Genomic DNA, 14,528 nt, shown 5'->3' with positions numbered 1-14,528 from the left:
AATCAGGCACCATATGACCTTGTCGCAGCCCCAGAATTACAACCAATTAGCCACTCAGCCAATCACTCAGTCCGTCAGTCAGCCGCACGCCCCCCTGACCTAGCGCAACCTAACCTCACTTACCCCCAGATTTCGCTCTTGAGTAATTCGAGCAGCAATCACGCCAGAGGCACAACGACCCCAGAACGACGCTTTAACAATCCCATAACGACCCTGACCATTGAATACGGAGGTGATTGGAGCATAATGGGACTATTTGTGGTCATTGCAGGTGAAGTGATATAAATCTGCACCCTTTAACTCCTCCCCACTCCCCCGCTCCCTTCTCCCTTCCCCATCTCCAACCCATCGCGGGGACGTAACTGTTGTGTTAATAGCGGAGGATGAGAGGGGAGACAGAGAGAGAGAGAGAGAGAGAGAGAGAGAGAGAGAGAGAGAGAGAGAGAGAGAGAAGGTAAGGCAAGGGAGAGGGAAGGGAACGGAGGAAGTAAAAACTGGTTCACTGGTTCACGCATAGAAACTTCCAGGCAGGAATGGAAAGAGGGAAGGGCAGGGAGGGAAGCAGCAGCCATTCACTCCCTCCTTCCCGTGTCCCTTGTGTGGTTATTTTCCCCTCGGAGACTCCCCTGGGTTTGCTGGAGATTTTCCCCCCTGGTTACTTTCTATGTATCTATAATAATGCATTTCACTCTGTATAACTTCAGGTTCAGAGAGGATAAAGTTAAACATGAAAGAAGAAAAGATTTATTTATTTATCTATTTATTTATCCATCTGTTTTAATCACTCATTCAATTTTCTCCTGATGAATTCATGTAGTTTGTCGCTACAGGCAGTGCGACAGCTACATGTACCTCTGACGACCTCTTGCAGCTTCCCTTATTTTCTTAGGTTCTAATAGGTTTCTTTTGTCGTCATTTACCCCGTGGAAATGATGAATAGTAATTTCCTGTAATGACAGTAGTAACTGAAACTATTCTTTTTAATGGATTAAGTTAATGGTTAATGGTTACATTTGTATGGAAGGAGAATGTTCCTTTGAAAGAGAGGAAAATATATTTAGCAGAGGAAAAGATTCAGAAGAAAGGGGAATGACTCGGGAGGGGGGGCGTTATTCAATGAGGAAAATGTAAATGGGAGACGGGAATGAGTTACAGAAAAAAAAAATGTCCAAGAGGAAATATTCAAATCGGAAAATATGAACGAGTGAGGGGAATGACCTATGGACGAATGCCCTGACTGTCAAGGGGAAAGCATTACCAGGAAAAGGGAAATAAACCAGCGGAAACATTCAGAGGGGGGAAATATCCATGAGGGGAAAACTGTCCAACACTCACACTCCCCCTATGGGTTGGGAACGCATGAAGGAACTACAATTACGAAACAAATACAAACAACAATACTATTTATAAGTCTTCGTTTTCTTGCTTCATTACAGGGGGTCATTTTCTCAGAGTCTGACGAGCTCCCTTCCGTCACTGAGTCGTCAAGTTGTTAAGGAGTCATTAGGGTGTCAGCGAATTAGTGTTGGAAGAGATCTTGAGAAACTTTGCCTTCCTTCCATCAGTCTGAGTAATGACTTAAGTGACTAGCCAGCGAGAGAAAAAAATTATATGTCTTTCATTAGGAATTATATTAGTGAGAGAGAGAGAGAGAGAGAGAGAGAGAGAGAGAGAGAGAGAGAGAGAGAGAGAGAGAGAGAGAGAGAGAGAGAGAGAGAGATTGTGACAGGATAAGTGAAATGAATATGAAGGAAATTAGAGGTAAAAAAGAGAACGAGCGTAAAAATAAATAAAATAAAATGTGCATAGCATGAAAGAAGGAAGACAAAGAATGCATTTCACTCTGTATAATTTCATGTTCAGGGAAAATAAAGTTAAACACTAAAGAAGAAAAGTAAGGAAAAGAGAAAAAAGAGAGGGTGAGAAAGAAAATAGAAAATAAAAAGAAGGAGTTAATCATAATTTAATACACACACACACAGAGAGAGAGAGAAAGAGAGAGAGAGAGAGAGAGAGAGAGAGAGAGAGAGAGAGAGAGAGAGAGAGAGAATAGCGTGACAAAGTAAGCAAAAAAAGAGAAGGGGAGTAAAAAAACACAGGGAAGGAGATACAAAGTCAAAGAATATAACAGAACAATGAAAGAGGGAGATAATCACAAGGCAGTGTTAATTCAGGTAGAGAAAGAGCAAGAAATTAAAAAAAAAAAAAAGGAAAGCTGAAAAAAATTATGAAAAAATGTGATAAGATTTAAAAAGGTTGGAGCAAGGAGTGAGTAACATAGACTGATGTATAAGAAGTGGAGAAAAAGAGGAAAGTAAAAAAAAATTATAGAGAAAATAATAAGGAGTAACATAACATGACCAACAAAGAAGTAGAGAAAATAAGCAAATTCAAAGCAACAGATGAAAAGAAAGAATGAAATTAAACACCATGGAGAAAGGAAGTTCGTGACATAGAAAGCCAAACACATAAGATAAAAAAAAATAAAAAGATACATGAAGAGAAAGGATTAAAAATTATGGAGAAACGAAGGAATAAAATAGACAAAATAGACAAAAAGGAAAATAAAAAAAAAACATTACACGAAGGAAAAGGATAAAACTAAATTATATAAACTAAGGAGGGAGAGAAAATTAACCATACCCACGCCATCCAATACTAATACCACGTCCCTCTCTTCTCTCCCTCTCCCGCAGGAACTCGCTTCGTCCAACCCCAATCAGCGGAACTGGCGGGGCATCATCATCGCCGTGCTGGTCATTTGCTTCGTCCTGGGCATGATCGTCACCTCCGTGCTGTTGCTCACGCCTCCTGACGATGGGCCGAGAGTCAAAGGAAGAAGATTTGAGTTAGAAGACATATTAGGTGACGACTTTAAGATTCCTGCCTTCAATGGGACGTGGGTGACAGGTGAGTGTTGGTGTGTGTGTGTGTGTGTGTGTGTGTGTGTGTGCGGAGAAGAATTGAGTGTTGGTGGTTAAGCTTTTCAACGTTTGTTTGTTTTTTTTATTATCAACTTTTTAGACTCTTATTTTATCATTATAACTTTCTTGGATAACTGTTGTAGTGTAGAAAGAACTTTTAACTTTTTCTCTCTCTCCTTTTCTTTTTTATTTATTCTGTTGTCTGATAAATATTGTTCTTTTCTGTTTTTCGTTGGTTTATTTATCTATTTTTATTCTTATCTATCTATTTATTATCTTTTTTCTGTGTGTGTGTGTGTATCCATACAAGTAATTTTTGTAATGCTGTCTCTTGGATAATTTTGCAGCATAGGAGAGATAAAATCAGCCTTTTCTTTCTCTTTTACACGTATCCATACAAACAAATCCTTTTAATAGTGTTCTGAATGTTAGCAAACGACCGCAGGAGCAAAATTGGCTAATCTGCAGGTGTTATTTTCATGGGTAAGCAAAAAGCACTAAGGTATTCAATATTCAGAACGATTTTAATGATCTTAAAGGGACGCGGGTGAGGTGTGGCTGGAGCAGTGAGTGTAGCGAGGTGTAGGAGGAAGGATATTGACGTAAAAGTTGAGCGTGGATGTGTGTGCAGGTGTGGATAGCTGACTGTGGGCCACTCTGTGCTGTGACTGTCGTTTGAACTGTAAATCATTTAGTAGTAGTAGTAGTCGTAGTAGTAGTAGTAATAACAGTAGTGGTGGTGGTGGTGGTGATTGTGGTGATTGTAGTAGTAGAAGTAGTAGTAGTAGTAGTAGTTATTGTAGTATTAGTAGTAGTAGTTATTGTAGTAGTAGTAGTAGTAGTTATTGTAGTAGTAGCAGCAGTAGCAGTAGCAGAAATATAATTCATAGCATCACACCAGCAACAGCAGTAGTAGTAGTAGCAGTAGCAGAAACAGAATTAACAGCACCACTAGCACCAGCAGCAGTAGGAATAGCAAGTGTAATAGAGGTGACAATAGTTGGAGCCGTTCGTTTGAGAACTGGTCAGTGTTTGGGGCCGGAGGGAATATTGAGTAGGAAAGTATCGGTATAAATAACGGAGGTAGTATTGGAGAATGGCTGCTCGTGATTATGGCAGGCTGGCTGACTGGGCTGGCTGGCTGGCTTCCTGGCTGGCTGGCTGGGCAGTGTAGTGGCTGTATCTGCAAATGTGAGGACCATTCTAGAAGCGATTATTACTGTAGGGGTGTGAAGAGCAAGGAGTAGATGAAGGAAAAGTATTTTGCTGTAATAGTGTTGGTTGTGTCTGGAAGTACGTGGTTAAGGTAACTACAGAAGAGCTGTTCAGTTAAGATGTTTGCATCGTCTGAGGATATTTTACTTAGATTTTTTGTTTTTGGTAATGGTTGTAGTGGTGATGATTCTTAAGGTGGTGATGGTCAGAGTGGTCAGTGAAATTAGTGACAAGTGCTTTACAGAACAAGGAATTTTAGTGTAGCCATCTTTATCAGAGTCTGGCTACAGCATGGTGGCGGCCGGACAGATGCCTCGCTGCCTCACCACGCAAAACCGATTCGTATAGTTATGTGGCACGAGCGTTCGATTCCTGCTCCGTCTTTGGTCTTCTTACCGTTTAACTGTTTTTTTTTTTTTTTTTTTTTTTTTGTGTGTGTGTGTGTGTGTTGTCGTGTTCGTAGTTTTTACTGGATGGTGAAGGTGACGCAAATCATTCACTCACTTTTGAATTCGACTGGCATAGACAGGTAGGTAGATAGATAGATAGATAGATGAATTGATAGGTAGATCGATAAACAGGTGAACAGATCAAAATTATGGATGAATGAATAGTTGGAAATGCGGAGCGAGATTTATGCTGTTCATGCACATTTCCATACATAAAATATATATGATATACTCCTATATAGACAAACAGATGAACAGACAGACCACTACATACATACAGGAAGATTACAAATAAAACCCACACACATTTTCACTCGTATATTGATTCCGTGATTTTCCGTGACAAAAAAAAAAGAAAGAAAAAAAACATAACCTACATACCTAGTAACTGAAAAAATAATGTACCCAGTAGCTATAGAATCCCATTGGTGTACGAGTAAGTGGTGGGCAGTGATGACAGAGGTTTAATGTCACCAATGGAGGAGTGACTGGTGGTGCAACAGAGCCACTGGTGCGTGCAGTATAGGCGGTACTTACTCGCACATGCATTGCTCGTAAATCCATGGGTAGGCGATAAATCCAGGGGTGATGACGGTGACCAGCGGCTGTGACAGTGCTGGTGGTGACAGGCGGTGGTGAGTGCGGGCAGTGATTACAGTGGTGGTGACTGTACTTCATGAGGGCTGCAAAAATAATGGCTTAGTTTTTTTTTTATAGTGTTGTAACTGTAATTTTATGTATTATTTATGTGATTTGCGTTCTGTTTTCGCATTTATGTAATTACCAATTCATTAGGGCGAGATTATATTAGCATTAGTAGTAATAGTAGTAGTAGTAGAAGCAGTAGTAGTAACAGTAACAACAGCAGAAACGTTTTCGATAGTGATAGTAGTAGTAGCGGAAACAGTTGTGGCTGTAGTCGTAGTAGTAGAAGTGTAATAGTATTGATAAAGATACTAATAGTTATAATAGTAGTAAGAGTAGTAGTAGTAACCGCAGTTTCCGTAGTAGTAGGGTCAACAGCAATAATAATAGCAACCACGAGGTGTGTAGGCTTTAGTGGCGGTAGTGGGGGCGGCGGCAGTGGTGGCATGTCACGTCCTCCACTACTATTGATCGTCCAAAGGTCAGTGTTAATTTTTCATCAGCCGGAGAAGTCCACGGAATGTCAGCGCCGTCAGCAGCAGCGTCCCTCCCGCCGCCACCGCCACGTTCCTCACTTGCCATCACCTGCACCGCCTCGACCTAACGGCACACGCGGCGGGCAGCGAGAGAATAGCTGAATGATGGATGAAGAATAGAGCAGCACTGATACCCAAGGGAACGTTAAAAATAGACAGGCCCGTGAATAATTGCTGAATAAAAATGAGAGAGAGAGAGAGAGAGAGAGAGAGAGAGAGAGAGAGAGAGAGAGAGAGAGAGAGAGAGAGAGAGAGAGAGAGACTTGAGCATTTTAAATTACCCAGAAACAAAATGGGAACGCGGTGTGTGTGTGTGTGTATATGTGTGTGTGTGTGTGTGTGTGTGTGTGTGTGTGTGTGTGTGTGTGTGTGTGTGTGTGTGTGTGTGTGGCAATACAGGAGAGCCACAGAGGACTCCTACTTAACTTAACCGCCCACCCGCCCACCCACTGCCCCCGCCCACCCACCCGCCCGCCCACCCGAGCAAAGAAGGGCTTCTCTATGGAGTGGGAAATGCCCTCCTGCCTCCGCCTGATTTGCATAATGAGTGACTGAAGGCGCGCGCACATGTGTGTGTGTGTGTGTGTGTGTGTGTGTGTGTGTGTGTGTGTGTGTATGTGTTGTATATTTCCTTACTCATAGTCTTTTCATTCCTTCATACGAGTTTGTTTACACTCATTTGCTACCACCACCACCACCACTACTACTACTACTACTACTACTACTACTACTACTACTACTACTACTACTACTACTACTACTACTACTACTACTACTAACACACACACACACACACACACACACACACACACACACACACACACACACACACACACACCTGGGGACTGAGAGCGCTGATATCTTCAAGAAAAGTACACAAAGGATGTTTTTAGTAGCACTCAGAATATCTCCACTATTTATACCTTTCTCCCTCCTCCATCTTCCTCCTCCTTCCTCACACAACCCCATAGTGTACCTCCCTTTCACTTTTCTCCTTTCCTCCTCGCCTTCTTTCACTCCTGCATACTCCCCTTCTTCTTCCATATCTCCTTTTCACGTCTCCTTTCATTATCCATTCCCTCTTAGACTTTTGTACCTTAACCTCTTCCAATATTTACTCCTGCCTCTCACCTCCTCCCCACCCTAAGCTTGCACTGAGCCGTGTATTTACAAGGCAGAATACAGCGGGGTACGAAAATGTCAGGAATGCATCACTTAATGTCGGGGGATTTCACTCTTTCATCCCTGATCTCTCTCTCTCTTGCTCCTTTTATTCCGTCAAGTTCTCTTTAATCCTTCCTTTTATTCGTGAGTCGGAATGTTACCTAAATATCTCCATTGTTTTATATTCTTCCTTTGCGTATTATTTTATTGCTCATGCTTCCTGTGTGTAGCGTTTTTATTTATTTTTTTCTCACGTCTATTCATCAGTTAACTCGTAAGTCAAAATATTACTAAGTATTACACCAACACCTACATTGTATTACTTCACTAACCTCAACTCATTACTCCCCTCCTTACCACCTGAACCCTCTCTTTCTTTCTCCTTGCTCTGTTGTCACTATGTTCTTTAATCTATTATTACTACCACACCACTAATCCCGCCCCTTCCCCTTGTTTATCCTCCTGCCGAAGCGAGGTGTGGGGAGAAGGGGAGGCAGTATTGGCAGGTGTTTACCCACACTCCCTCCAGGTGGCGTTTGTGTGTCCCTTTTGTTTACGTCCAATGATAACAAGGACGGTCTGTTGATGTGGGCCTGGGTGGTGACGGTGTGGAGTGACGCAGGAGAGGCTGTAGTGTCTGAGAGGGACTGGAAGGAGGGCGAAAGAAGGCTTAAGGTGATGGAAGTGGAGTGGTGGAGCGGTGCAGTAGGAGGAAGAAAAGGCCGTGAATGAGGAGGTGTATGGCGTGTTGGGCGCTACTTGAGCTGTGCAGTGAGTGAAGAATGGGAGGGAAAGGTACCGTGTAAAGTGCATTAGAAGGTAGTTAAGGAAGAGAAGCAGTGGAGAAGTGGGTTTGAGTGGGTGGTGTAAGTCGTGTACAAACGTTAACAGCATTGTACTGAGTGAAGAATGGGATGAAAGAATACGTAGTTTGGTTGAGAAAGAGAAACAGTAGGAAGAAACGGCTTTGAGTGAGTAGTGTATGATGTGTATGCTAATAGAGTTATGGCGAATGAGGTGTTAAGTACTGAAGGAAAGAGTGCAATGTAAAATCCACCTTGGACTTTATGGTGAACAGTAGAAGATATAAAAAAATATCTTGAACCCAGGAAGTTATTAAGAGCACAAGAAACAAACAAACCTTTTATCCTTTACGAGAAAATTTGTAATAAGCTGCACTATCTAAGCTACAAGATAGTAAAGGAGGCTACTGGTTCTGTTCAGGCCTGGAGTAGATCAAGGAACAAGATTGGCAAGTGTTTCAAGGGAATGACGAATCAAGGAGGAGACGCCGAGTACTTGAGGTTGCAGAGTGGGTGGCGAGGAGGAGATAGTGGAGCATGTAGTCTGCCTCACGGTGGAAGGTGGTTTGATGGGGAGTGGATAGAGTAGGAGGCAGAGTGTTTGAAGGGGGAAAGAGGAGTGCTGCTTTTACCATGTTCTTCTGGTTAGGGAAATGAAGTGGGAGGGGAAATGAAGGCCTTGCAGGTGGATGATGGAGGTGGGAGGAGGGATGGAGGGGGTGAGGGCTGCTGGGGAGTGTGGATGTGGGTTGAGAGAAGTTGGAGTTACTGAAAATATGGGAGAAATGAAGGAAGGGATTAATATACAAGAAGTGGATAATGTAACGGATTCTTATCTTAAGTTATCGTGTGAAAATAGCTGCTATAGGTTTCGGAGCCGTTATTACGTCGTTTTTTGGCAATAACTATTTAACAAAACGGTGAATTTGAATCATACTTTGACAAAACTTACTTCACACACACCGCTGATTTTTCATCAATATGGTCAAGTAACTAAAGTGGATAACAAGAAATATAGTAGTAGTAATAGTAGTAGTAGTAGCAGCAGTAAAGGTAACTGGTCTTGTTCTTGTCATAGGAATGATAACAATAACAACAACAAGAACTACTACTACTACTACTACTACTACTACTACTACTACTACTACTACTACTACTACTACTACTACTACTACTACTACCACCACCACCAGTAAAACGCTTGGAAGGCGATTGACAAGTGAAGCTGTCAGTAATAAAACAGTGGAAGCAGCTACTACTACTATCACTATAACAACAACAATAATAATAATAATAATAATAATAATAATACAATGACAATAACAATACTGTCTCATTCCTTGCAGATCATGAGCTTGTGTTCAGGGACCCCGCCGGTGGCCTCTCCGTCTTTGATGCCGAGACACTCACTTCGCGGGTCCTTGTCTCCAATATCACCTTTGTAAGTCCCTCTCCTCCTCCTCCTCCTCCTCCTCCTCCTCCTCCTCCTTGGATATGATTACACAAGTTTCCCTCATTCTTCTTTACTGCTCCTCATGGTCATCTTTGCTAAATTGTGCAGGATATTTTTTTTTATCTCTCTCTTTGCTTGAACATGACATGCTCCGGAAGTGATGACCTTGCCTCACTCCTCCTCTTCTTCCTGTTCCTCTTCTCTTGTCGCTCACTCCCCTCGTCTTTTTCTTCCATCATTCCACACACTTTGTTCTCTTTTCACTCTCCACGTTTCGTCACACACACACACACACACACACACACACACACACACACACACACACACACACACACACACACTGTTATTACTGTTTCCTTACTAAGTCAAGGATAGCCTCATATTCTCTCTCTCTCTCTCTCTCTCTCTCTCTCTCTCTCTCTCTCTCTCTCTCTCTCTCTCTCTCTCTCTCTCTCTCTCTCTCTCTCTCTCTCTCTCTCTCATTCTCCATTCTGTGTCCCTTGCCTTCTATTTTTTTCCTTACTTAAAAGCATTTATTGTTCGTTCCTTTTCTGTAGTCATTGCCAATCAGTCAGTCATTCAGTCAGTTTATCAGCCAATCAGTCAATAAGTCAGTCAATCAAATTGTCAGCCAGTCAGTTAGTGTATCAATCAGTCAGTCAATAATAAACTAATCAATCCATCAGTCATTCAGTCAGACAGTCAAGCAGTCAGTCAAGCAGTCAATCAGTCAGTCTCTCAGTCATCAGCTCTCCACCAATCGCTATCACAGTTTTACCTAATCCTCCCTGCAGTGAAATTATCGCTGCTAACTCCACCTTCACGCCTTCCCCTACAGAGACAGCTTAATGTGGCCCACTTCAGCGCCTCGCCTGACCTTCGCTACGTGCTGCTTGTTGAGCACGGCCAGAAGGTATGTGGCAGTACGTGTGTGTGTGTCTGTGTGTTTGTGTGTGTGTGTATGTATGTTAGTTTCAGTGTTTGTTTTTGTTACCTCTAGTTCTGTAGGCGAATCTATTTTCTCTCTCTCTCTCTCTCTCTCTCTCTCTCTCTCTCTCTCTCTCTCTCTCTCTCTCTCTCTCTCTCTCTCTCTCTCTCTCTCTCTCTCTCTCTCTCTCTCTCTCTCTCTCTCTCTCTCTCTCTCTCTCTCTCTCTCTCTCTCTCTCTCTCTCTCTCTCTCTCTCTCATGTCGTCGCCTCGTCTCCGTGTGTCATGTATTTGTCATCATAATTCCGAGGTCATTTTACCCCCCGAGTGGTGGCCGCGGGGCTCCGACTCCGATTGACTCCTCAGATCAAACAGAATGCTGACTTTGCTTTGATTGGCGCGATGACCTGGGAGGGTGAGGAGGTGGCGGTGGTGGTGGTGATGTTGGTGGAGGGGAAAGAGGAAGAGGAGGAGGAGGTGAGGTGGTGATGATAATCAGTACTGGAGATGATAGGAAAGAAAAGGAAGAGGAACTAGAGGAGGAGATAGTGAGGAAGTGTTGATAATGATGAATACTGGAGATGTTAGAAGAAGAAAAGGAAAAGAGGGTGACAGATAAGGATCTGATAAAAAAAAAAAAAAGGAAAAGGAAAAGAGGTGATGATGAGATGTAAATGGTGAAAAAAGGGAAATGGATTGTAAAAGAATATGGGTGAGATATGAATGGTGATGAATAAAGGAAAAGAAAAAAAGATGAGGAAAAGGGTGGTGAGGAGATATGAATCGTGATAAACAAGGAAAAGGAGAGACTGACAGAAAAGTAAGAAAGGAAAAAGATAAATGAATCAGGGTCTTGAAAAGGAAGTGATCAGAAGCAGGAAGAGAGAAGGTAACGAAGAAAAATAAACAAGTCAAGAAAGAATTGAGGGAAAAAAGATCACACGAATGAATAACCGGAAAAAAAAAGATGGATAAGAGATGTGGGTGATGAAGATTAAGGGAAAGGAAAAAAGATATTGAGGAAGAAAAAGAAAAAGGATAAGATGGGTCAGGAACTCGAGGAGGAAGAAGAGGAGGAGGAGGAGGAGGAGGAGGTGGATGACATTAAAGAGGAGGAGGAAGAGGAGGAAGGTAAAGAAGATTAAGTGATACCAAGAAAAAAAAAAGTGATTATTTTTTTGGGGGGTTTTAATGAATGCTTTTAGCTGAATTATACTGTAGCTTTTAATTATGTTTATTTTCTTATTTTTGTTCCTCTTCTTCTTCTTCTACTTATTTATTATTATTATTATTATTATTATTATTATTATTATTATTATTATTATTAGGTATTGCTATTCCTCCTCTTCTTTTTCTTCTCATTTTTTCTCATTTCTTCTTCTTCTTCTTCTTTTTCTTCTTCCTCTTCCTCTTCCTCTTCCTCTTCCTCTTCTTCTTCTTCTTCTTCTTCTTCTTCTTCTTCTTCTTCTTCTTCTTAATCTAACATTCATAATTGTAGCAGTGGTACTCTTATAACATCATTAACGATAAAGGTAGTTGTTTAATTACCACTACAATCGTTACCACCAGTATCATCACTGTCACTAGTACTGGCATCTCTATCATCATTATTCACCTCTAGCCCTTGTAATCCGTACGATCCTCACAAACTATAACCCTGTGTGATCCCCGTACAGAAGAAGAAGAAGAATTTTAAAAGACTTCCTGTACCTTCACTTACGTATATATCTGGTAATAAAACCCAAACAAAGCCTTAATACAGCCACAGAGTATAATGACATGAGCATCATAACCTGGAATTACAGTTGACCTGAGGGAGCGGGAAACTTTCTCTCTCTCTCTCTCTCTCTCTCTCTCTCTTCTCACACCCTGACGCAGAGCCTGAGCCGTGAAGTAACAATGGAAAAGAGCCGCGAAGTAGGAGCTGAAAACAAAACCCGTTGAATACACCTTGGAAAAAAAGTGAGCACAGAAGAATTTTACACCACAGTAATGGCCGCGAGACTCTGGTGAGAGACGCCAGCACAGCGGGGTGCGTGACGAGACTCCAAGCTTGGGGCGAAAGTCCTGGAAGAGTCATGGCGGGGAGTTTACGAAGTCTTAATGGAGCCTTGGTGTTGGCTCAGCGCGGCCCTCTCGCTGTCTTAATGGAAGCTTGGAGGAAACTGTGGGAGCCTTAGCGGGAGTCCAGACGGGATACACAGCCTCCGCCGCTCCTTGGTGAAGCGCCGACACTCACTCACACCTGTACCTAGGCTGTTTTTCTTTTTTTTTATTCGTTGAAATGTGAAGTAATCAATTCATGGCATGCAGGTGTTCCAAATTATTATTTTTTTCTTTGAAGAGTGGCAATGTGTGTGTTAAATTGTTCGCTCGCTCACTCCTATGCTCAGACCTTTTTACACCTGTCGAAATGAGGAGTAATCATTTCACGCGCGTGTTTGGCGTACAGGTAATGCAAATTATATCTTACTAAGTGTGACTATGTACTTGTTAAATTGTTCACTCACACCTGTACTAAGATTGCCTTTATTTATTTACGATTTTTGTGTCCATATGAGATATAAACAGTTTTCACACAGGTATTTGGTATACAGGTGACGCAAATTATGTTTTTTTTAAGAGTGGCAGTCCGTATTTGTCTCTGTTGGTAGTTTTTTTTATTTTTTTTGCCATTGAAATCTAAAGTGTCAGAGTTATATATGAACGCACCATGTGTTTGGTCTTGGTGTCCCGCCGTGTATGTGTGAAAAGCACCACTGCAGTTTGGAGGTTGACTTTTGTAGGTTAGAATTCATGTGAGGAACATCCAACGCGTATGCATTTTAAGATGACTGTGAAGTGTGTGTGTTTGTGTGTGTGTGTGTGTGTGTGTGTGTGTGTGTGTGTGTGTGTGTGTGTGTGTGTGTGTGTGTGTGTGTGTGTGTGTGTGTGTGTGTGTGTGTGTGTGTGTGTGTGTGTGTGTGTGTGTGTGTGTGTGTGTGTGTGTGTGTGTGTTATCGGTAAATATACATGACTTTCAGGAAATTTGTGCTTGCCTGAAACACTCCTATTTAAATGCTAATTTCGTTTCCTTTGTCAAACTTTCAAGGTGTGCCTAAAATTAAATATTCTATTTATTCATTCATCAGAAGTCAAACAGTTTAGAGTGGTAGTGAAACACTGTCCCGTCACATAAGATTCAAGTTAAAAGGTGTGTATACAAAACTTTAATTCAAGCAGTAATTCTCGTTATCTCGCTCATGAGACAAAACTTTGTATAAAAACATTTTTCTTCTCATTTTTAATTAACTTTTAGCACCTTGTACACACACGCGAGGAAGGAGGAAGTACTTGCATCAGATGATACGATCTCGGGAGGCGACACATGCTGGGTAACACACTCGGGCGGCCTGGCGCCGCTACCAAGCACCTTCACAGCCACCGCCACCAGTAGCGCATGTTGTTGTTGTTGTTGTTGTTGTTGTCAGATCGCTGATTTCTGAAGAGAGACGTGTTCGTCTGTACAGACATAATATGCTTAACTGCCCACTACTTTTAGTAAGCTATGCGTGGGAGAAGGGAATTGAGATACAGCGGGACCCACACCCACCCCATCCCACCTTGTAGAAACTAAAGGAATAAAAATTATGTAGTGAAGAATGAAGTTTGAGGAAAATACTGTGTTTTGTATGTGGAAAACTTGTATGTAACAATATTCAAGTACTGTCGCTACATTTACCACTTGAAAGGTAAGAAAAACTATTTATTATTGAAACAATCAAATTTTTGTTAACGAACGATATTTTCCAACAATATATATTTGATAAGGGCTTGAGACTATCTTATTTTCAAACCAACAACTTAGGCTGAGAGTGAGGTGTCCATAAGCCCTCTCCGTGTGGGGACAGACGTGAAGGGACAGGAGAGACGGTGGTCTTGGGGACAGACTTCACCCGCCTGATGGAAACGAGTGCAGCGGGTACACACCAACACCTCACCCGCGCCTCACTTTTTTTCTGCCAGTTCACGCGGAAAACCTTATATAAAACCAGGCGGCGACAAAACTTTCCTCCGGGCGAAAGCCAACCCTAAGCAGTGTCTGTCTTGTGGAATATTTTGTATTCCCAACCCTTTTTTTTTTAAGCATCAGAAATGTGGCGCCTGAATTAATCACCACCTGCTCATCACCCCACCCTCCCCTCAATCCCTCCCTCACCCCTTCCTCTCTCCAGTCCCCTTCCTCATCCCCATCCTCTCACCCCAACCCCCTCCATCACCCCATGCCTCTCCCACAGCCCCTCCCCCCACCCCTCCTGCTGACGTTGGGCTGGATAAGGTAATAATTTCGCACGGCCGAGGTAAATCCTGAAAGTTAGCGTCGCGCCGACCGTGAGAAAGATCAAAGAAATACACCTGCCGCCTGTTTACCT

The 14,528-nt window shown here is 42.3% G+C and overlaps 1 protein-coding gene across 1 annotated transcript in view; it reads left to right on the top strand.

Annotated features, from left to right (window-relative positions):
• Nucleotides 1–2,769: 2,769 nt before the first annotated feature.
• The window catches only part of LOC135114129 (venom dipeptidyl peptidase 4-like), a 58,601-nt gene continuing 46,842 nt past the window's right edge, over nt 2,770–14,528 (top strand). Inside the window, exons 1-3 of the mRNA XM_064029849.1 lie at nt 2,770–2,910; nt 9,083–9,177; nt 10,028–10,102. Coding sequence (XP_063885919.1) covers nt 9,086–9,177; nt 10,028–10,102 — 167 coding nt within the window. The 5' untranslated portion in view covers nt 2,770–2,910; nt 9,083–9,085. The remainder of the gene's footprint in view (nt 2,911–9,082; nt 9,178–10,027; nt 10,103–14,528) is intronic.

This window comes from Scylla paramamosain, chromosome 27 (assembly GCF_035594125.1).
Source record: "Scylla paramamosain isolate STU-SP2022 chromosome 27, ASM3559412v1, whole genome shotgun sequence".
NCBI classification, from domain to species: domain Eukaryota; kingdom Metazoa; phylum Arthropoda; class Malacostraca; order Decapoda; family Portunidae; genus Scylla; species Scylla paramamosain.
Note: the sequence above shows the minus strand (reverse complement) of the source record. Positions and strands in the feature narration are given on the sequence as shown.